The 24,522-nt window shown below is 38.5% G+C and overlaps 1 protein-coding gene across 2 annotated transcripts in view; it reads left to right on the top strand.

The window, feature by feature from the left end:
* LOC310918741 (uncharacterized protein) overlaps positions 1-15,100 on the top strand; it is a 62,238-nt gene extending 47,138 nt beyond the window's left edge. Inside the window, exons 5-6 of one of the 2 annotated variants that reach the window (XR_014591737.1) lie at positions 11,951-12,182; positions 14,800-15,099. Coding sequence is in view for 1 of the 2 variants with exons in the window: in XM_083877699.1 (XP_083733825.1) it covers positions 14,800-14,856 (57 nt within the window). In the remaining variant the exon portion in view is untranslated. Of the gene's footprint in view, positions 1-11,950; positions 12,183-14,799 lie in introns of both variants that reach the window. The other variant, XM_083877699.1, reaches the window with a different exon arrangement.
* The last annotated feature ends 9,422 nt before the right edge of the window (positions 15,101-24,522 follow it).

The following is a 24,522-nucleotide window of genomic DNA, read 5'->3' as shown; positions in this document are numbered from 1 at the left end:
ACAAAAAGCTGGTATATTTTTCTATGCATTTTAACCAGAAGGTGGCATTGTGTCATGTCTTTTGCAAGCAAACCATCTCTGGCATTTTTTAATTTTTCCTTTATAAGACTTGGACTTCAGAAACAACACAAACTCATGTTTTTCTCTTTTGTTGTTTTGGGGGAATTTATTTATTTTTACAGATGTGATGAATTGTCACCCATGCATGTTTCACCCTCACTGCAAATGTGTTCTTTGCTGACAGTCTGATATTCATGTTATTGTTTTATTAGCCAATACATTTCTGGTCAAATGAAATTGAAGCACTTTATCTAGAATATCCCCTGTATATACTCTGTTGTGAAATGTTATTTCAATTCACAGCTATGTTTGAAATAATTTATAGTGATGCCAACAGAAATTACATTGCATAAATTCACAGCCAGGACAACTGCATACCACTGAAGTACCAATCTCTTTTATTTAGTAACTCAATGATTCTGTTCTCCTAGAACAGATACTATATCTAACAGGTACAATGCCTTGCCAGAAGTCAAAAACCAAAACAGGCATTGAAATGGTCTGAATGAGTGGGAGAGATTTACATTTTACAAACTGCTTAATCAGAGTCCTCAGAGGTTTGAGAGGTATCTGAAGTTATGAAGGAAGGTCAGCTGGTTTAAAACATTTGTTTTTTTGTGTGTGTGTATGATTTTTGAAAGGCACAGGATTGGCATATCCTGTTGAGCAGCTGTCATGCTCCATGTAGTCCATAGACTCATATAAATTGTGGAAAAAGATTTATAAAGGGGACTACAGTCTCAAAAATTGGATCAGTCTGTTCAGCCACCCATTATGTGCAATGGCTTCTTCTCTGACTCTCAGCTAATTTTAGTTGTGTCTGGTGCAGTATGAGGAGCAGTCCACTAGAAGCCACACAGCAACCAAGCATAAGAGGTTGACAGTTGTGTATCATCTGAACTGATCCACCATCCTCCATGCTGAAGAGCTATTTTGTGCATTCTTAATGAGGTTTTTCTCAATTTCACACAAGAGTGGCAAATAGTGGGCCAACAAACACATTCTGCTGGCAGTCTGTTGAGCTGCAGACCTACCCCATACGGGAAGAAAGTATCTGTCTAAAAGTACTGATTTTCAATAACAACTTGTCTGGTACTTTGCTAGAATATTTTCATATCAAAATGGAAATAGAGCTGTATCTGAAAGTGAAATATATTTAACTTTTTGATGGCCCCATCACCACAATCTCTGCTTTTCACATTGGGAAAGGCATATGATTCTGTGGTTTGATTCCATATATACCTATGGGGTCAGTATATTTAAGGCCAGTACCTAATGACATTCACCCAAACTTTTCAAATCCAAGCAAAAGGAAGAAAGTGTAGGTGTCAAAACTGGAAATGCTATTGCCCTAAACTTGCAAACACTCTGTGGACAATAGGGCTGATTAAGATTTCTGACTTCCAGAAATAGCAGCTTGATTCACCACAAGAGACTCATAAATGCTTTTAGAAACAGCCATTATAATCATCTCCTTAACCACTGATAGGCAAATCATGTTGTCTCTTTGACATAGAAATATCCCTGCAGCAGCAAGTAATGAAGATCATATCACATAATCAACAGGTTTGATGTTTTCCTACAGTGCTGTAGATGGTTGCAAACTATATTTATCCTTTACAATGTGCAATGTAATCCAAGATTTACACAAAGCTTGGGTGATCTGTATTTATTATTTTGAGGAACAGCTACAGGTATTGCCAAAACCTAGAATCTATGGAATGCATGCTTTCATTGTATCTCAGTACTGAACCAACCTTCTATCTGTATTCTGGAGAGTACTGCAAGCACACAGCTAAGACCTTTCCATTTCTAATTATATATGATGGAAAAGGTCATGAGACAGATGAGAAACCATATTCAATCAATACCAGACAGATTTTTTTCCCCCCACTGATTTTGGAAAGTATTTCCATGGTTAGTAACACTCTGGGATACATAGAGAAAAAAACAGTAAACTGGTGTGCCTGTAAACATATTTATTTGGCATTTTGCTTCACTGAACATAGAAGTCATCTGGCCAATCTTAATTTTTTTTCTAAGGAAGCATCACAAAAGCTCCTGTAATACAAAGGAAAAAACAATCTGCAAATGCTCCCTTGAAATGTGGCCTTTCCTGCCTAGTTACAGAATGAACTCGATACACAGCTGTAGATTTGTTGACCTGTACATGAGATTGAAACTATAATACGAAAAAAGTGAAATTCTTTCCTGATTATAGTTTTTTCTCTATTTAGATACCAGTACTGGGAACAATATAATGACTGTAAGGATCTGCAGACCCCTGTGTAATGTTAGAGAATGTCACATTGAGAAAGGGCATATGTTCTCTACATCACTGCTTCTTAATCTTCTCAGGTTTTCACAAAGAAATCATATTAATCAAATCTGCTTTCAGCTATATAAAAGTGTATTTTGAATGGTTCATAGCTTAGGAAGGAATTGAATGTAGAAGGGAACCCTGGATAGAAATAAGCCTTAAACTTAAAATAACTTGCTGTTGTCAGTATCTTACTTTATTATTCTGAATAGATGTGACAATTTTTTACCAGAAAGCTCTGAAAACTGCTCCATACTGTGGCTGTGGAGTGGTTCATGAAGGCAATACAGGAGCAGGGAAATTGCCAGATGAAATCAGACTGGTGAGCCATCTGCTACTGGCTTGAAAAGAAAAAAAGCCAAACCAAACAAAACATCAGCAAGGGGCAAAATTCTGCCTGGCACTGAAAAGACACTCTGCTCTCCTACCTCATTTGAAAATCTCCTTGAGAGTTTGAGGAAGGTTGGTTTGTATTTCTAGGAGGTAGAAGTTTTTTTGCAGTCTGTCTCCTTTTCCATTGTCCCAGAGAGGACAAAGTGAGGGGGCAGAGAGGGGAAGAGAAGAGGATGTCTCTTTGGTTTTGTGCAGCAGGGGGATGGGTCAGGACGGAAGGTGGTTGGCCCTTGGAAATGATCAGGAGAAGCCGGTGTACTCTTCCTTATATGGGGGCTATCTCGGTTTCTTCATGCTTTCATAAAACAGGATAACCTTCCAGTCTCCTTCTGACATTGTGCCACCTTCTCATTTTGAGTTGTTTTGGAGACACCCTTACACCCGTGGAAATACATTGTTTTATTAAATATACCAGATGAACCCCACAACACTTGTATGTGGTTTCCTCGCTGCTATTAGTGTTTGGTGTTTACTTGGCACAGCTTTTGTGTTTGGCACCTTTCTGACTACAGGGAGAGACTTGATTCCTGTGCCTAAAAACTGATGTTCTGATGATTCAGTCTTGTTCTCATTGAAATAGGGGATTCTTCTGTTGAGTTTGGATGTGAAGAACAGGGAGGCCATGAGGGTGCACTCCTTTCCTCCCTGCTGAATTTGAATATCAGACTTCTAGTTAGATGATCATCATATCACAAAGTAAACTGACAGAGAAATGACAGAATGTTGGTTCTGGCAATAAGATCTGAGGAGCATTTCTCTGTCACTTGAAAGCAACAGAATTTCTTTAGAAGGCAAAATATATTTAATTCTAGAGAAAATTCCAAAATAAAAAAGAGGCAGCAGTCTAATGAGAATTATATTTTAAGTTGGTGCCAGAAAAACAGTATATTCCTGATGTCTTTCTTAACATGTCTACTTCTGTCTGGACTCTGGAGAAAATCTACTAATAGAAAAGGCATGACATTAGATTACAACCACAAAATTGCAGTCTTAAGACTGTAAAGAAAATGGGTTAAGTCTATACCATTTCTTATTTGTATTATAATCCTTTCCATAAGAATAGCCTTTCCTGGAATTATTGAAAAGGAAATTCTCTTTTGCTCGTAAACGTAATTTTATTGTTCCTCTCACTATGTTTGTAAAGATAGCTGAAAATGTTTAGCTTACCACTTTTCAGAATGCTGTCCAAATCTGAGGGTGGTTGCTATAAAGGGAATCTAGCACAGGCTAATGATCATTATGCTGTGGTATTTGAAATCAGAAGTGTTTAATTATGTACAACACATGTTAAACTTCTAAGGAGAAATGAGATTTGCAGTCTATGGGGCTTGCAGATGATCAGAGGATCAAGCTTTAAGACCTCTGTCTGCTCTGACTGCTGTTAGTATTGACCACTTTTGTATCCCACAGAATTCCTTGTTCATGGCAGGAAGACAACCTTCAGATTTGCAGATCTGCTAGGTGAAATAGAATGGCTATAGGTAAAACAGGGGAATATATCCATTCTCAAAAAACTAACTACAACATGATCTCATAGAACTGTGGATGGAGAAGTGACAGAGCAGCCCTGCAGAGAAAGACTTGGGGGTGATGGTTGATGAAAAACTCAACCTGAGCCAGCAAGTGTGCACTTAGAGCCCAGAAAGCCAAAGGGATCCTGGGCTGCATCCAAAGGAGTGTGGCCAGCAGGTTGAGAGAGAGGATTCTGCCCCTCTCTGCTGCTCTTGTGAGACCCCACCTGGAACACAGCTCTGGTCTGTGCACAGCTCTGGTGCCCCAATGTAAGAAGGACATGGATCTGTTTGGAGCATGTCCAGAGGAGGCCATAAAGGTGATAAGAGAATTGGAGCACCTCCCCTATAAAGACAGACTGAGAAAGTTTGGGCTGTTCAGCCTGGAGAAGAGAACCTTGAGTGAAGACTCATGGCAACTTTCCAGTGTCTGAAGGGGCCCTACAGGGAAGCCAGAATTAGACCCTTCAACAGGAACTGTAGTGACAGAACAGGGAAAATGAGTTCAGACTCAAAGAGAGTAGGTTTAGATCAGATGTTAGGAACAAATTCGAGGTGGTTAGAGTGGTGGGACACTTGTTCAAGTTGCCCAGAGATGTTGTGGATACCCAGTGCACTGGAACAGGTTGCCCCAAAAAGCTGTGGATGCCCCAGCTCTTGCAGTGTTCAAGGTCAGGTTGCACTGGTACTTGGAGCAACCAGGTCTAGTGGGAGGTGTCTTTGTCCATGCCTGAGAACTGGAATTTGATGATTTCTGATGTCCTTTTCAACTCAAACCATTCTATGATTCTACAATTTTTTTTTTTCCTTAAGTTAAGTCCCAATTCTCAAGATGTTGAGAGAGGAGTTACTTATTGTAGTTAAGGCAAAACGTGTACACTACATATTTTATAGCTGTGAGTTGAGTCGCATGACTGAGGAGCAGGAGAGGCTGTGGGCCTCAGAAGTGTACAGCACTGTTTTCTTTGAAACAATCACTCAGACATAAATGACTCACTGCAAGGTTCTGGAAGTCATGCTGGTTGGCGTAGCACTCAGCGGTCTAACAGCCTCAAGCTCCAGGCAGGAAAAAAATAGACAAATTTTTCACAGGATTCATAAAAAAGTAAAGAGAGGAACATGCTGCTCAGATTGTCTTTTTGATTCTATTGGAGATCAGCCTATCTAGAAATTGCACCAGACAATCTGAGGCGAGCTATGATGTTTCAAAAGTACTGACTGAAGAAGATGATGAAGCTTGCTCATATAGTGTCAAGCTTGCTGGCTTGTTAAAAACACTGGCTGAAAAGATAGAAAAAAACCTACTTGATTTGGGAAAAAGATGGAATTGGATTTGGATTGGAATTACTTACATTATTTTTTTATTGTAATCACTGACTTTGGGTGGCCAGCTGATGTGCAGATGATGAGCAGTGGAGGCAACTTAGCAGAAAACCATGATTCCATTCTACGTGACTTCAATTTGCTTTTTTGCCCAGAGAAGTGGCTGAGAGTTGAAGCTGACTCTTTTCAGAGTTGTACTGAGTGCAACACTGCTGGCAGCAGTGGAGGGAGGTTGAACTCATCCAGGTGCCATGTCTTTCCAAGCACTTTGTGATGGTGGTGATGAAGAGCAAAGGATTTGGAACGTTCTCATTCCAGGTATACCTGGAATATATAGGTTCGCCAGTGAAATTGACAGTTTCCCCAGGAAAAGTATAATCATAACAGATTGTTATCTCTCTGCATGCTTCCATTTGGACTTACTTCATCTCTTTCTATAGCAGAGATGACTTGTTAAAGAGTTAAAGCTATGTGTTCATATCCTTCTTGATGCAGCACTTGACTCTTCATTGCTCAGCACGAGATGCTGTCACTTGGCCATTTTATCTGTCACAGAGGAACAGCAGAGGGAATTGGCTAATGTAACTATGCTTTAGAAAATTTTGAACCCTCTTAGGTGGAGAAGTGAGCCAGACATAAATCCAGAGGAGGAGGACATAACATCGCTGGACACTTCTTTGGGTGGGAATACTCTGTAAGTCTCCATCTGAGCTGTGATTTTTGGGTGTCTGATCCTTACAGTAAGTTGGATTAAAAAGTGGATACACATGAAGCATAGAGGCTGCTCCCCCACCCCTGACATTTTCAGACGGAAGGTTAGAAAATTTAAACCAATATATAGATATACTTTTGCAATTCAGAATGAAAAGATGAAATTTTTTAATAAACAGCCAAAACAAGGGAATCAGATACAGCTCTGTTCATGGTTGCTAACTTTCTTTGTCTCAAGAAGGCTATTCTCCCAGGCAACTCTGTGGAAAGTAACAGGCAGAGGTCACTTTGTACCTGCTGTCTTTCTTCTGCTTTTTCTCTAAGGAACTGGTATTAATCACTGTCAGATGCAGGATACTGGGCTGACAGTCTTTGCCCTGACTCAGTGGAGTTCTGAAGTTATACTTTTATGCATCCTGGTTTCCATACCAACTGCTTGATGTTGCATACTCTTGGGAAATGCTTGCTGAAGACATGGCTTTCCAGCAACTGAGACCTGAGACTCTCTTACATAAACTTTGTAGATCTCTCATTTTATAAATCTCTGCCTACCTCCCCATGCAAGTATACTTTCCCACCTTCCTTTCTATTCCTGCCATCGCATCCTCTAAGATGCCATGTGTGCTGCTCCTTTTCCAGATACATTTCTGAATGTTGCTAATGGGGTTTTTCTTGCCTCTCCATCTCAGTAAGGAATTCACATGTATCACATAATTCCAGCAGGCCACCTAATCTTGGCAAATAGTATATTAGATTGTTGCCCACAGTGTTCTTCACCAGAACCAGGACTAGTTTTGGTTCCTTTGTGTACCCACTAAACACAGTACAGTTAGAACACGTTTTTTTCTGTATTCAGAGCAGCACATTACCCTAACCTAAATGCTACAGCTTACTATGTTTTGAATGGCTGGTTATACTTCCCATTTGTCACAAGTGGCCAGGTTTGTAAAAGGAAAAGAAAAAGAATTGTATACATACTAAAATTACTGAACTGTGTAAAGAACAGCTAATATAATCCCTGTCTGTCACAGAATGGCTGAGTGTCTAGAAACACTGGAGCATCGAGAACATAAAGAAAAAAAACTTATGTAATTAATGAAAGTTGAAAATAGAAAGAAGTTGTGCAGTCTGGATGAGGTGTTTGTAACAGATATCAGGACGGAGCTAGGGCTGACTGGAAAATACCAACACATAGGTAAAAGGGAGAACCCAGAATTTTTTACCTTAAGCACAAAAATTGTTTAACAATCAATACTCAAAACATGCAATTAGGGACTTGCTACAACTTCTATTTGGTTTTCTTGACAGTCTGTCATTCTCCATTACTCAGTTTATTTGTTCTACAATATGCCATTCCTTACTGATATATTATGTAGTCCATCATGAAAACCAGGCTTAGGAGGACCTTTGGGGGAAAATGATGAAAACCTTTAAGTTTTCAGAAAGAAAATAAATTTATACTTAAACCTTAATTGATACCAGTCTTCTACATCCTAATAGACATCATGATTTTTGTTTTCTTTGATTGCCATATTGTGATAAAGGAAATAACTGGAGGAAGTACATATAAGGGGCAAGATAAATGTTTTGGTTATGATGCCATCTGTCCAATGCTAATTGACTGCTGAGGCAGTGGAAATTGAAATTATTATAATACTTTCTGTAATGTTCTTAAATCTTAAATTAAATTAGCATCAGGATTGGCACTTCTAGACTGAGTTGATGGCTGTGATTATGGGTCCTTCTTGCCTTCTCTAGTTTCATTTATCATTAGTTGCTATTACATGTTCATTAAAAAGCAATTTGATAAATCATGGGATTTCCTGCCTGTAAAACAATCATCAGAATGAAGAGTGATGGCAGTGGCTGGGGAATATGCTGAAATTTGGTAACCCTTTGTGAAGGCAAAGCAGGACACAAAAATCTCACTATTTAATAAAAAATTCTCTAGAATAATAGTACTTTCTTCTAGTCTCCATAAGTAAGTGAAGAAGGATTTGAGGTATCTTCTGGGTTCTAACTCTGTCTCTTGCATGGATGAACATGTGACAGCCACTTCTATCAGTATTTTTGTGAACCAGTCCTGATTAATCAGATAGAAGGACAAGTGGGCAAGATCATGACACTGAGGACAGGAATTCACAAATCTCTTACATGAGTGAGTTGTGAGGACTGTACTGAAATAATTTTGAGGAATCACTGACTGATTAATTTAAAAATTACAGAGGCCTGTGGTTATCCAAATATAGACTCTGAACTTCATTATGGCATGGACTTATGTGAAGCCATTCAGGACCAGGTGATTTTTAGTGGACTTTTTGAATACCTCTATTCAACTTGCTTAAAAGGTCTCCAATCTCACGTTGAGAGTGAGGAATGGTGGAGGAAGCAATGAAAGTTTGGTGAGCGGGAATGGGGGAGCCTGAGAGAAAAAGAGAGAGATTGTTCAGACAGGCAGAGAGCATATAAGCAGTAACTGGGACTGTGTTTATACTGTCATGTTAGCTTAGGATTCAAGGTCACACTCAATGGTTTCCTCATTGCTTACACATTAACGTCCACCCTGGCCTTTACTGGCTGTCAGGCAGACCTTGGATCTGACCATGAACACAGCTGCATACACACTGCAAAAGCCTAAATGATTCTGAGGTCTAAGGAAGAGTCAAAATTTATGTGGAGAGAGCTGAAAGAGGCAGACTGATGGGGGATGAAGTGAGATAAATGATGGAGTGCTGGACAAGGAAGAGTTAACCTCAGGGGAATTCAAAACAAAGCAGGATGGTAGCTAAGGCACCTTGAAGGACAGAGGAGGCAGTTGTCCTCTGCAAATGGAAACTATGTCGAGGGTTTTGGTAACTTCACTGAGACAAAGATTTCCAAGAGAGACTCTCCTCACAGGGTAAGGTGGTGTGAAGCATGGAGAGAGCTACTGACAGCAGTCAGTCTCTGGCAGTTCCTCTGGTCAGCACACAGCCCGGGACTGTACCCACCCGAGGAGAATTGTGTTTCCCGTCAGTAGGGGACAGTAATTCTTAGCAAAGGTGCAACAATGGCAGCAATCTTCTTTCCTGGAGATCAAAATAAATAATTCCAGTTCATACAATAGCTCTTTGAAACAGACAAATATTTCTTTGTAATAGTTGCAGTAGAAGAAGGAATTAACATAATTCTGAGCACTCTCCAAGGACAGTCCATCCTCAGAGCCAGAGAACACACCTACGCTTGGTATGGTGTGTGCTTGTATGACTCAAAAATAATATTCACAGCTGTGGTGGTTGAGTTCCACAGAACATGCCATAAGCTCTCCTTTCACAGTAGATTATCCTGGACTGCATTGTTCTGGCAGGGAGACATTGAGCCTGGCTCCCTTTGCAGATGCCAGGAAGCCAGAAAATGTGAGTGTGGTGCAGACTCCTACAGGATCACTCCCATTCATCTTAAAAGTGGCAGGCTTGTTGCAGTTAATAATTCCTCTCTCAAAATCTGGCTCCTCACCATCTTCATAAACCCTGAAGCAACTATTATAGTACCATCAGGCCCTCAAGAGTGCTTATATAGCAGGAATTTGGCTTCTTCCAAATGTGATTAATAAGCTTATTCATTATGTTTTGCCCCTTAAAATATCAAGAAGAGAGTCCAGGTACATACTGCATTCATGAATTGATTCCTGTTTGATGAGGACATAGGTTTGCTGACTTGGAGGACTTGAAATCTCCAATAAACTTGTAATTGAAGGAACTGGTGAAGAAGCAGTTGAAAGTGTAGATGGGGAAGAATTAGGAGCAGCCAAAGTTTATATGGACTGAAGTAGACCAGCTGAGGTTAGGTTGAAATAAATGATGATAGACTGAGATAAATGATGGAATAATAATAGAAATAAGATTTAGAAGAATTAAGCAAGTGAGAAAGAAATAGCCTCTGCAGATAGAGACAGGCACCTTGGCTGCTTACTGAAGTTAAATGGCAGGAGAGAAAGATTCCCTGTGGCCCTTAGCACTGGGTGGCCACAGTTATGGTTTCTAAGCCTCATGTCTTAGCTGAATGATTGAATTTACAGCAACTGAACAAACATCCAAGTCAGAATATCCAGGAGTCTGCATATCAGGTGCAGAAGGCAAAGTCTTAAAAACAGTATAGCCTGTCCTCATGTTGCAAAATTTTCCATATTCCGTACTAATTTTATTATTATTTTATGAAATTTATTACAGAGGCTTCCACAAGCTCAATTCATGATTCAGGATGTGTTATGTACATTAAAAATAGATTTTGTCTTCAGCATAGTCAAAATATCCTATCTGAATATTCCTGCAGATAGGAATCTGCAGAAGGAAATAAACACAAGACACAGTGAGAGACAATTAAATAATGTATACATGTACGACATTTACATTGTAAGTTTAGTTACATATGGGATATGTCATCTAAGGCACTAGTTTTGGTCTTCCACTGTTTTGCATCTTTTACAATGGAAGGAATTAATTGGTTGGAAGATACATCTTCTTCAAAGAAAAGCCACAGGAAAAAAATTCCTTCCTAGAAACTGAAATGGCTTCAACACAAAGAAAAGTCATCAGTTAGCGTTCAGTGATCCCTACCTTATTCAAATACTGTCTTTCTGCCTTACTCACCTGAAGAAGCTACACAATACACAGCAGTAGTTGTTTAAAAAGGCTTCAGATGAGACAAGAGGAATAAGAAATAGGAATTTTACCATTGTAAAAGTCCTTAGCAGAATGTAGGGATGGACAAAGGTGCATGGTGAAAAAAAAAGTCATAAAATGAAAAGCAATCTCAGAAAGGGGACCTTAAAGATGATACTAAAGAAGATAGCATGCTTTGGAGGTAATTTGGAGTACCAGAGGGAAATTTATATCCAGCAAGTACAATTCATAGTCTTTTTAAGGACCTGCATAATAATTTGATGGTGAGAGAGAAACATGCCTTCTCACTATGTGGTCATTCAAATCATGCTAACATACTGGCACCCCGTGCATGATATGGGATTGCTTCTTAGTGAATACTGAATAATTACTCTTACCACTGGAGAGATTAATGGAATAAAATTAAGCTTCTCTAAATGCAATCTTGATTATTACCGCTCTGAGTGTGTTGAGGGGAATGCATTGCTCAAGTGTTCAAAAAAAGTGCACAGTATGTACTGTGTTATCAGCATTTTAAAAATTAAGAGTTTGACAGGAATTCCAGCATTAAATGTAATCCCATATGAAACACTCTCCAGGAGCTAATCTATTGCCATTTCCTGTTTATATAACTAGATCAACCATATTGAATTAATAAAAATGCATGGCAAATCTTGATGCACTTAGCAAAGCATATACCACTGACCCTTCCTTGAAAATCTTACTGGTTTACAAAACACATTTCTTTTGTCCACTATCTAGGCTTTTGAAAAGTGTCTTATTTTGGTACTTAGCTCAGGCACAGAGCTACATGGAGGAGGATGTAGCTCTCTCATGCCCAGATTAGGTCCTGGGACCATACTGTTGCTTCTGCATCCAGCACAGACTGGGCTTTTTATCCTGGTAGATCTGGGGTACCTCTGTGGAGAGTCAAGGATCTGGAAACACTGAGTAGAGACGCATCCATTTGGTGCTTTCTCCTTCAATTCCAGAACTTCTGAGCCTCCTACTGGCCAGTACTGACGTGCTTCTACATCTCTTCACACCGCGAGAGGAAATTGTGGCTTCCTATGCAGTCCTGAGTGAAGACACAGAACTGGCACAGATCAAGTGGTGTTCCCCAGCCCTCCTTGAAGCAAGAACCACATTGCATGTCCAGTAGGAGTCTGACTTCCACTCCCTAGGAGATTTCCATGCTTTGTCTTCTCAGCTTTTCCTGTTGGGGTAATAATTTTCTGACAACTATTTCTCCATCCAAACCAACAGATAACTTAAAGACCTGGTCCCAGCCAGGCACAATGCAGGGACATTTTAGGTATGGATTGTATGAGCTTTCAACTTGCTCAGCATAAACTTATGAGCTCCGTGTCAGCACTGGCCAAGTTACATTTGTACTGGATCTGTGGTTGACTACTAGCACTTATGTTTCCTACTTTTTCCATTACCTATGGTATCCTGGACCTCTTTCAGTTCTGATAATAGAATATTAATAAAGGTCCTTTTGCTGTAATTTGCATTAAAAAGGAGACAAACTTTTTTAAAGGGAAAGACATATTTTCCCTCATGCATTCATAAAACAGAAAAAGGGGTAAGACTCATACTTAAAAAATAATAATGAAGAATAGAAAAAGAATAACCATGGAAAAATAAACTCTAAAGTCATTTGGAAGGAAGAGAGACCAAAGCAGAAATATCCTGTTGTAACTGTTCCATGGCACCATACAAATGGAAAAAAAAGGGTTATTTTAGTTAATATTTATTATTAATACTCAGTTGCCCAATCTTTAGTAATTCTTTCAATAAAGTTTTGCAATGAAAAATCTCTCTTTTTTGGTGGTTCTTTTTGTTTGTTTTAATTTGAAAGGGCAAACCTCTTAAAGAAGTACATGAAGAATAAGTAACCAAACTTATAGGACGACATGTGTCACTGGGTGTGGTGCCACTGTGACTGTTCTAGGAACTTACATGATAATGAATTTGCCTCAGATAAAGACCAGCAGATATCCATGATTCTCTCACAAAGGTCCTCATCAGATTTTTTTCTAGGAACTTATAAATAAATTTTAAATTTTAATTAGTAATGAAAAGATTGTACTACAATTGCTTCATTTTCATGATACAATTACAGAACAACTTAGCCTGTTAATTGCAAGCAAAAATAGAAAGGGAAATATTTAGCCTTGGAAGTTTTGACTGACCTGGTTTTGGTTTTGCAAGATGGGGAGCTGATATCAGATACAAACTGCTAGATAAAGGGACCCTGCGCAGATATGCAGACACCTGGTTTTCAGAACACTTTTTTGTATTTGTCTAAAATTTTAGTCATCTGTCAGTTGAGCAACAAGGATTAGAGCTTTATTTTGGTTTCATTCCAGGAAAGAAGCAAGGAATTTTAAGCTCAGAAACATGTCAGGTTTTCTTTAAAGTAGCTGTTGGTATAAAATGAGAAGTAATACCCAGAAGTCCCTACTTGATAACACCAACTTATTTTAACTAAAAATTTTTGAAACAGCAAATGCTTATACAAAAATCGGGATTTGTACACATTGCAAAGCCTTTGGAAGGACAGAAAGATAATGTCAAGCAAGTATGAAAGCAAGTTGTTCCCAAACTGGTACTCTCATGAACATACATCTTTTCTTTTACCTGTCAAAACCAGGCTGGCTTGGTAAAAATTTACTGACTGATTGTTTTCTAAGAATTCATGGGATTGTTGCAAAGCACAGCTTGCTTTCTTTGAATTTACTCTTTTCTTATATCTGATTAAAGCTAACATAATGGATGAGAGATTTCAGTCATCTCTACTAGCTCACCTCTTCTCTTGTTATTCCATATGTCACTGCCATTCTTTGGAGCAAAGAAGTTTTGGGCATCTTTCAGAGCTACCAGCAGAGGTAAACCCTCTAGATCTGTGTAGTCCTTCAAATGGCTTTTCAAATGGCTCATAGTAATGCTGAGCTTTGTACCTGCAGCTCGTTTTTTGTCTCCCAGCACAACGTAGGTCTCTGGATTACAGCAGTTAGTGAAGTGTTGCAGGAATCAGAAGCCAATCTGTCCTGAGGGAAGGGTGAAATGTTGACATTGTGATTATAAACACAGTTTTAGACAATTATATGAAATTATGTGGGAATGGATAAAGGTGATAATATGGTAAAAGTTCACAAAAAAAGAAGGTTTTGCTAGTGATGCCATACATGATACCCATTTCTTTTGATTGCATGAAACTTGGTTAAAATTTCCAGGTGAGTGTAAGTTCTGACTTCAGTTCAGACTCTCTTCTCAGCACAGGCTGTGCATGCAGTCCTGCCATGGGCTGTCTATAGGCTATGGCATACTGACTAATTGCCAGAGGAATTTTATTTTTTGGATGACTTGTGTTACAATCCTCCAGTTTCTGCTCTGGGGCTGCTACACTGGAAATCTCTGCTCCTTATATTGTCCTCAATCATCACATAAACAAAAGGCAGGCAGTGGAGAAGGCAGAGCTTGGAAAGCTCTAATACTGGTCACATAAAATATGGAAAAAAGTCAGGTATGAACCATATAGTTTTCCTTGAAAGCAGTGTCTGACAGTGAGATCACAAAAAGCTGGGCTTTTTTTACTCTAACAAGAATTACCAGTACTTTCTTCTGTTTGTTCTGTTCCTTATCTATTATGATGATTGTTTCTGCCTGATCATATTTTTTTAAATCCTGTGAAGAATTGAATGTTATCCCAGTTCTTATGAATGTATTTATTACTGTCAGCCACAATATTTTTAGATAATGTATAATCACATTGGAGTTATTTCTGCATTCAGTGGCTTTTTCTGTTTCAATAATTTTGTTTTGCACCTTACAGAGGCTGTTTTCCAACTCTCTGAACATCCCTGCATTTGATGGCACTCCAATTAGATAACTGCATAATCATTCCACATCTCACTGTGATGGCAAGTCTCTGGAAATTCTGAGTTAGGTCTGCCTGCAGGATTAACGCATGAGAGAGCTGCCAGGCTTTTTGTGAGTGCCTGGAAACAGAAAAACATCTCCCATCCATCTCCTGAATGTTGCCTAGCACCTTGTCCTTTTGGAGAGAGAAGACAGTACGTTAAACCCCAAGCAACCTTCTACATCAATTTGCACCAGTGCAGCTGTACCAGAGGTGACTAGTTTCCATTTCTATAACCTATGATGATCCAGTTAGATATGATGACCCAGGTTCTTATTTCAGTCAAGGGCTATTACAGGGCAGAATGGGGCATAGAGTTCAGGACTAATTAAGAATAACTTCCTAGCTGCCAAAGAATTGTCTGGAACCAATGCTGGGAGACTGTGTAACAGACTCTTACAGCATTTTCCATGCTGTTTTTCATGCTCCAAAAATCAGATAGGGATTTTTTTTTTTTTAATGTTCAAAGAAATGGAAAAGAAATTAAAAGTTTGCCCAATACTGTACTAATTTTGTGTGTATATGTGTAATGGGAATAATCTCTAATAATTGCAGACAAATAAGGAATGCCTACATCAGTGTACTAACCATTAATAAATGAGAAGTGACAGTAGATACATTGTTTGCTTCTCCACACATTTCTGAACAACATCGTTATAGTTAAGACTGGAAACATTTAGGCCAAAAGGGCAAGCACTTTTGGTGGGGATTATTTTTTGCCTTTTAAATTGTCTGTTGAATAACTTTGTAGATCACTACTTTTAGGGTAGATTAGTCATTATTTAATAAGAACATAAAACAAAGAAGAATCCTGTTTATAACTCTTAATCTACTAAAGTCATTATCTAGCTAGCAGTCCTGAGAGAATATTCAACATATTGAACTGATCTGTGCATGCTTCATTAGCTCTTTATACCTTAACTGCATATAATCATTCCCAGCTCTGTCATGGTTATCATGGTGGAATTTCCACTGAAGTCGATGAACTCTGAGTGTAAATTGACTGCAAAACAGTGACTGGGACAAATTCTCTTGTTATCTGAAACCTTTGAAATGCCACTGGCTTGAGTGGAATTGCTGGAGACATGACTGAATTTGGTTTAATTTTCTGGTATTTATCCAAGTTAGTGCCTCAAAGACCTGGATTTCTCTCATTTAATTTTAATATTTTGAGCTGAACTTGACAAATACTGATAAAAATTGTGCCTCTAGGGTTTGATTGAGAAATCATTTTGTGACAACTTGAAAGCTGCCTGTTGGCATCAGCATGCCCTTGACTGAGCTTTTAGTGGCCACAGAGGAAAGGTAATTGAAAACATCAGTCAGCTAATAAGATGCTTTAAAAATGGTAATTTTTAAATGGATTTTTAAAAATACAGCTAAAAGTTTATTGCATTCAGATTTGTGGAAAATACAGCCATTTAAAATACAGATTAAATTAAATAATGTAATTTTGTTTCATTGAAGATTCAGGCCACATTTTCTGACCCTTTCTCTACAGGAAAAAAGATGCAAGAGTAGGAAGGAGAGACCTAGAGCAATCAAGAGGATGGCCAAGCAATCAAGAACATGCCAGCTCATGCTAAATATGAGCATGTGCACTTCCACCTGAGGTATAAGAAGACCCATTCATTTCCCTCTAAAGAGGGTTCTGTGGATCATCTTGTGGGTATGCAGTTTTTCAGGTGATTCTGGTGAGAAAACAACCGTTTTTTTTAAAAAAACCCTAGATCTTTAAAAATATTAAAAACCAACCTTATTAAAGAGGAGGTGAATTTTGCAGATTTTTATGTGTGTCTCCGTGTGTCTATGTTCCCTTCACACTTACTTCTTCTCATGCATAGAAGAATCTATGCTTTCTGGCTTCCAAAGATCTTCATTGCAGAGTTAATTTCAATTCCACTTTGATTTTATATCTTATCTACACACAACTTCTGCTCACCTGACTTTGGTGATGCTGTAATTTCAGGATTATTTACCCAGCCAGGAACAGTGATAACAGAATGACACATTCATTCAGTTGATTGTCTTCCAAGCAGGATGCTGAATAACTTACTTGCATACTAATAATTCTGCCATCCTTTTCCACCAATCTTCCCTTTTTATGCTCAGAAGACCTGACAAATTCCATCACAATTCACCGTTTGGGGAGATCTGTAGAGGCTTTCTGGTGAGTTAAGTCACTTGCCATGGCCCCGGAATTCCCAGCCATATCTGAACAGGAACACAGTACCAGAGAGGACCAGCTGCTTAAAAAAGCCTTTGCAAAATGGCAGTAGTCAGAGAAAAATAAAGATTTTTCTCAGCATCAACACATCTTTTTATAGGCTCCTATTGCCATAAAAGGTTCCCTGCTTGTTCTAATTATGGTGCATATTTCTAGCTGTACAGAATGACTGTAGTTAGAGGCTGACAGTTCTTCATCCTTTTTAAAGAGCAATGTTAAAATACTATTCCTGCTTTCTGAAAGTAATGAACTGTACTGCAACCTTAGCAAAATTTGCAGGGTAAATGCAGTCTAAATTATTAATATTACTTCCTAAAACTCCACTGAGGTTTCCCACCCACAGGTTGATTTAGCCCAATCCCAGCTGGACCTGTGGTACATGATGAGATCACAGCACTCATTTCTTGGACTGTAGGTGCCAGTTAGGATCCTATCAGCAGAGCTGTGAATATATTTCTGAAGAATCATAATTTAGATTTTAAATATGCATCAAGTTGGAAATTTGGAATAGGTGCAACATTTGGTTTTAAAGGGAAAAAAGGTCTTTAGATAATCAGTTATTTTTCAGATTTTGGATTTTTTTTGCTGGAATTCATGATATAGGAATAGAAAAGGAATTGATTAAAATGGAAGTATTACAAGCTCTTTCTTTGGAAGATGTGGTGTGCTAACAATCAAGGAAAATCTGAATAACAGAGTCATTAAAATGCAAAGGCACTCACCTGTTTTTTGTACTTTCATCATGTCTGCATGTTATGCCAAAGGAGGTATTTACAGGAACACATGCCATACCATATACAAGGTATATATTTCCATGACAGGTTCTCCTTATGCTTAAGTTGGAAGTTTGAGGGGCTCCACTATGCTCTGCTCTACTGAATGATGGCTAATGCTGTAATCCTGAGGTTCCCTTCCCTTTTCTTCTCTGACTTGAAACTGAGAAGAGAAAATCAAGTTCCTAGAGGAGTCCTCTTTTAGCAGGTGCTTCCATTTGAAATTGTAAATAAGACACAAAGTATTTAATTGAATTGAATTCCTACAACTAAGCTGTCATTGTTCCAATGTACTCACACACAGGATTTGAAACGGGGAGTGTGTACCCAGCCACAGTGAAGATGGGGATCATAGGAACACATGGAGTTTCTGATCTAAGACTAGGCAGTGCTTGTATATTTCACAGCAGAAAGGATCCCTAAACTTGTTGTTAAATCCTTTGTGACTGCTGAGTATCAGAAGAGCTCTTTTCCCCTTACAGCCATCAGCTGGATCTGCTCCACTGAGGGCAACTTCTTTCTCCCTACTGTGATAGTCTCCTTTATTGACCGAGGGTCACACGGAGATACAATGTGCTGATCAAAAATTTAAAACCTAACTCTGTATCTGTGTTGCCCAGCAGGGTCCATGTTATAAAGCCAGTATGCAGGCACTAATTAGCTGACACTCTTACGTCAGGTCAGGCTTGTTTATATTCTTGGAGAAAAAAACAGATTTTGCCAACATTAATGGTACTGCCTCCCTGATCCAGACTTCTGTCACCCTTTCCCTCCCCTCCTTCTGACACCTGAGGCTAACAGGTATCTCACCTGCTCAGGAAAGCCAGGATACCTGTGCTGTTCCAGCTTCAGCCCAGTGAAGTTAAATACTTGTTTATACTTGAAAATTAGATGGGATCTGAATGGTGAGAAGTGAGTGTGCAATAGCTGCTTTGGAGTAAATCCATGTGTGTGTAATCCTAATCTCTTCCAGATGGAGACATCCCTGGGCAGCTCTCTTGCCATGTCCTCCCTGTGCTACCTCTCTGGAGCAGAGTCACAAGGGTCCACACTGATCAGCTTTTGCTGAGCTGAAGATTTCCTACTTGTTCATCCTATTTGTTTCTCTTTTTTCTTCTTCTAGCCAATTTCTTATCTATAAGCATACTTTGCCTTGTACTGCATGATCCCCTAATTTCCTCTTGAGCCTCCTGGGAGGGATTTGGTCAAAGGCTATTAAAAAATTAAAGGAGTTACATCATTGTGCTTTCTCATCTGCTCTTATTTTAACACACCCAAAGTATTATACTGTGTTGGGACAAGGAGCGGGGGTAATGGAATTGGCAGTACCACTGAGCCCCCATAGAGAAGTACTTTTAGTAATACTTATTTAATGCCAGGTTTGCATTTAGTTAATTAATGATAGAAGAATTTTTTATATCTTTCCCAGTTTTGTGTCCTGGTGGCAACCTTTGTTGGATATTTTCCTTAAATCGGTCAAAAATTACTTGAACAGGGAGACTGCTACAATAAAAGAAGGATAGCTTTTAAAAAGTAAACATCAAGAACATTCTTATATTTTTTCCTAGCAGAATTTAATTACACCTTTGCAGCCAATTACATATTTTCCATTCCATTTTGTCTTGCATCTTTCTTTTTTTCTCTTTCTGTCTTTTTTTTTTTTTTTTTTTTTTTTTTTTTTTAATTAATTTGTTAAAGCACTGGGGCCCATAAATGAGGAAAAGATAATGGTTTACAATCAATGCCCATGGACCTAATCTGAGAGAGAGCTAATCTGAATTTAACTAAAAAGTCAATATTTAGCTGTACCTTATCAGTGGAGAAATGTCAAGCACAGAGATAGACATGAACAAATTTCCAACTGATTTCTCTTTCTTATGCCTCAGCATTCAAAGCTTCATGGAGGAGTTTCAACATCAGATAAGACAAAACTGCTGTTGAAAAAAAACACATAACAAATGACAAACTTGTGTCTACAGAGACTGGAGTTTATGAAATGAAAACACACGTCAAAAATTCATTCTAATCTCTTCTTGCACATTCGATTGGTCACCTTCCAGTCCGTGTGATGCGGCAGTTGATAGTTAAACACTGCAGGCAGTCTCTAAGAGATAGCAGCAGGAAATGTTTTCTTGCTGAGTGAAGTCATAATTTGCTGCCACCCAAAACAAAATTGACATAATTCATTTTGAGTTCAAAAATTGATAAGGATTTTAATACACATGTGAAGTACTGACTGGGTATTGTGCTGTTTTGCAAGAACAAATTTTGCAGCAAACAATTTGGTAATTAAAATTTGTTGGTAACTTAGGTATCAGCTCACAATGGACATAATTTCTACCGGAATTCATTTGGCTGTCTTGATTTTTGTGAATGAACAGCTCATGGAATTACATCAGCAAAGAATTTAACCCTTGGCTAGGAATCAGGACTGCTTTGTTTATTCCCATTACCATTCGGTTCATGGGGGATCTCTTAATTTAAAGACATGATGACCCACATCTCTCAAGCAGGGTCACGGGGCTTCCCAAATTAGAGGGGAAAACACTGTTTTTAAGAATGGTCATAGCCCAGGAATCCACTGGGTTTGTTTGAGTAATTCCAATGTCTGTGTATACTGCTCTTTCTGGATGGGAGGGAGAGGGTGGGTGAAAGGTGTCCTGTGGTGTGCAAAGCTACAGTTCTGTTGCTTTATGCTCTTCTTCAGAAATCTCCTTAGGAAAAAAAGGCATATTGGACTACAAAATGTTGCTAAAAATGTTGGTAAGAATAAACCCAAGAGGGAGGAAAAATAACTGCCTGTAGAAAGAGTGTAATTCTTATATCTAGTGAGCAAAATATGTGGCTGAGTGTTTTCTGTTGACCCTGGATGTCTCCCAGTGACGTATTTCAGAGAGGGCTGCCATGGCATTCATCATGGGATGACAACCTGTATCAAAGGGAGGGAAAGGTTGCTCAATGAAAAACAGGAAGATCCTCCAGCCCTCCATCTGGACTGGCTTTAGCTGCACTAGGGGAAACATAGCCAGAGTGGGAGAGATTATCAGATATGTGTCTGCCTGATATATCTGTAGAGATTTCTGTTCTACACAGATGTCAATTAAGAAAGTTCAGATTTAAAAATGATACATGGCTGAATGTATTGCTTTTTACCTAAGCTAAAAAGGTTGTAATTTAATGTGAGCCAAAGATACAGAAAATTTTCTTTTGATAACTAGTTGCAGTCCTGGTATAGGAACATATTTTCCAGGTAGATTTAACATCTTGCTTTGTTCCTTTACTAGCTCTTTCTATAATGACTTTAAATCTGATCCAGATTGCTTTGCAATTGAAATGCAAATAAAAGAATTGGGAAATACTATTTGTGGATTTTTGCCCATTGAGAAATGCGCACATTAAAGTCAAATAAATAATATTTAAAAATTCTATATAATTTAAATGCAGCATTTCATTCATTTAGAACTTCAATTTCTTCATCTGCCTGGATTTATTTTATAGAAAGACATTCTGGTTTGATTTCCAGACACCAAGAAATGGAGAATCCCTTGTTTTTCTTGGCAGGTTCTTTCAAGAAGTAATCACCCATAGCTCTTACAATATGTTTCGTCTTCTTAGTTCTGTTTCAACCATTGGTCTTTGATCCACTTTTCTTTGGTAGGCTAAGGAGCACATTATTAACATCTGCTAAGTACTTAGGGGACAGTGACAGGTAACTACTGCATCTTTCTTTTGACAAGTCAAAGAGATGAACTTCTTTAAAACATTCTCAACAAGGTATTCATTTAAAGTCTGAAGTTATTTTTGTAGCTTCTCTTTGTAACATCTCCAAATTTCAACATCCTTTTTATAATGTAGATACCAGAAATGAACTTGATATTCCAGAACTGATCTTGGCAGAGCTGTCCATAAAGGCAGAATGTTTTTCTGCTCTCAGCTCTTCTTTTTTCTTTATCCAGGGCTCAAAAAGATCTTTGGATGCTGCATTGTACAGAGTCCTCATGTTTACCCCGTAATCAATCATAACTCACAAATATGTAGCCACTGCCTCCCAAAGGTCTCATCCCCTCCAAGTACAACCTCTGTTCTCTGTTCCTGGCTCCATGACTCCCTGACTGCTCAGAAAAAGCCTTGGATGGTGAAGAAGTGGTCTGGGGCAGTGCCACATTTGCATGCTTATGCATGTGTAGACCAAGGCTTTCCATGGATGTGGGCTCATGGCTGGGCAGGGTGGGGAGCTGAAGATCAGCCCTGCTGAGGCTTCGCTGGGGCAGGGACTGGTGGTCCTGGGGGGATCCTGGGCCGTGGGGAGGTGGGGGGTCCAGGGTGCTGGAGTAAGTCAGTCCTGCTGGTGCCCTGAGGAAAGAGTTTGCCCAGCTCTTACGTGTCTCTGACTGGATCTGGAGGTAGGACATGGTGGAGGGTGGGCCTCAGCTCTGGCCAGGCACAGCCACTGTGCCGCCTTCATCTGAACTGGGCTGACACTGACGCTCCTGCTGGACACCTCCATTGAGTGCACTGCAGCCTCAGTGTTTGTTCTCACTGCTTTGCTCTCTTCACAGGCCACACTGGAACACAATGCTAACTTTAACACTCTTTACTGAGGTGACCTACTCCAGCCAGCTGCACATAGGCAAGATATTTATGGTTTACTGCTGAATAACTTGTGGCTTTAAAAATTTTCCCTTAAGGAGCCTCCAGAAAGTAGATACCATCATCTTCTGTTTCTTTCTTTTGCAATAATTGCCTGGTTTTGCCATTTAGAAAGTTTTCATTGTCTCTGACTTTTATCTTTTTTACAGCAAAATAAATGGATTTGTTCTGTTCCTGCCCCTTCTGCACTCGGAGAGTGGTTATCTTTTTGAAAGACTGTTCTCATGCCTCTCACAGTTCCCCATATCTGAGACTAATAAGGCAAAATTCTTTTAATCATCCCAGAAAAATCATACTTTCTAAGTATCTATTTTCTTCTCCTGTCTGTGTCTTTTTTTTTTTTTTTTTTTTTTTTTTTTTGTTGTTGTTGTTGTTGTTGTTGTTGTTGTTAAAATGCTGTGCTCCAACAAGTTCCTATACCATAATTGTGATTTTACCAGGTCTAGCTAAAATAATTAGCACTTAGACATTGCATATGACACTTCTGTTAAACAGCATTTAAGTAGCAATTGCCTTAAATAGGAGGGTTCCTGAAGTAAGATATGAATATAACATAGATAGTTCAGCTCTGGAGTCAAGTGCATTTTATGCTGTTTGCTTCCTTGGAAAACTCAGTGAAGGACACTTTCTGTTACATTAATTGAGGAGAACAGTGCACTAAATCAAGGAATGGGAGCCAAGATCTTAAAATTTTTTGTCTTTCATTATTTCTGTCATACTTTAGCTTTTTCTTTACAAATGCATGTGTAGTCTTCATTGTCTGCTTTGCATCATTCAGCTGTCTTATTTGGTATGCTCTTGGTCAGGTCACATATATATCATTTCTGAGCAAGGAAATTCTTTATTTTGGATCAAGTGAAATAACCTTGACTTATCATTGAAAAGAATAATTATCAGGAATATCTGCTTTTAACTCTACTATTATGTGCTGCATATAAATTCTTGTGCGAGTGACACAATAAGCAGGGTTATTTCTGAGTGACAAAACAAGCCATACAATCTGTAAGTAGTGTGAAATTTTGTGTCAACTCACCATGTTTATCACATGGCAATAACAAGCAATCAATCACTGACATGGGATAACTGAAAATGATATTCTGAAGCATTTCTTGCAAATTGGTCATATTTCAAGATGCTGACTCCCAGCTTTTCTTTGTGCATGTTTTGGATTATTCATTGAATACAAGCCAGACATAAAATATAGTAAAAGACATGATAGATTTAACTTTGACAGATGATGTCTTTTCCTCTGTTCAAACATCATCAGGCAGGGCTAATGTGCATTACCACACGGTGCTCATGGCCAAAGCACATGCTTCGCAGAAAACGCATGTTTGATTTCCGAAAACTACCATTAATACTGAAAATAATAATAATAATAATAATAATAATAATAATCTTATAGATATTTACACCCAATAAATTACCTTCTTTGTTCTCTTTGAATTTTTTCTGAGGCAATATTTTTTTCCAGTGAGAAGATATTTTGACAGTAATATTCATTCTTTTAAAAAGCACTGATGTGATGCCAAATATGAGATGAAGTCTAAAGAAGAAATGAAGTTATTTGTCTTGTTGCAAAGCTCCTCTTGATTCTTCTGTTAAGCAGTAAAATTACATGAATGAAGTGAAAATTTATTTTTTATCATTCTATATATTTAAAAAAGACTTTGTTTCAAAAGATATTCCAATTTTCTTAGAGCCAAGTATTACATAAAAGACAATGGAAAAAATGGTTGAGGAATTCGACTTGAGGTTCATAATTGAAATCGATTAACAAAAACACTGCTAGTTTGGAATGAAACAAAGTTATCTGAAGAAGAGTTGGAAATATTTTTATATTAAGTTAGATCTTCTGGTAAGGTCGTTGCAATCCTAGTTGTTAAACAGTTGCAGTTCAACAAACAGTTCAACAAACAGTTGCAGCAAACATATTTCTGTTTGGACAATCTAAATAACCTGTCTGTGGAGGAAAATGAAAGAGTA

This window comes from Zosterops lateralis (assembly GCF_965231275.1).
Source record: "Zosterops lateralis genome assembly, chromosome: 1".
NCBI classification, from domain to species: Eukaryota; Metazoa; Chordata; class Aves; order Passeriformes; family Zosteropidae; genus Zosterops; species Zosterops lateralis.
Note: the sequence above shows the minus strand (reverse complement) of the source record. Positions and strands in the feature narration are given on the sequence as shown.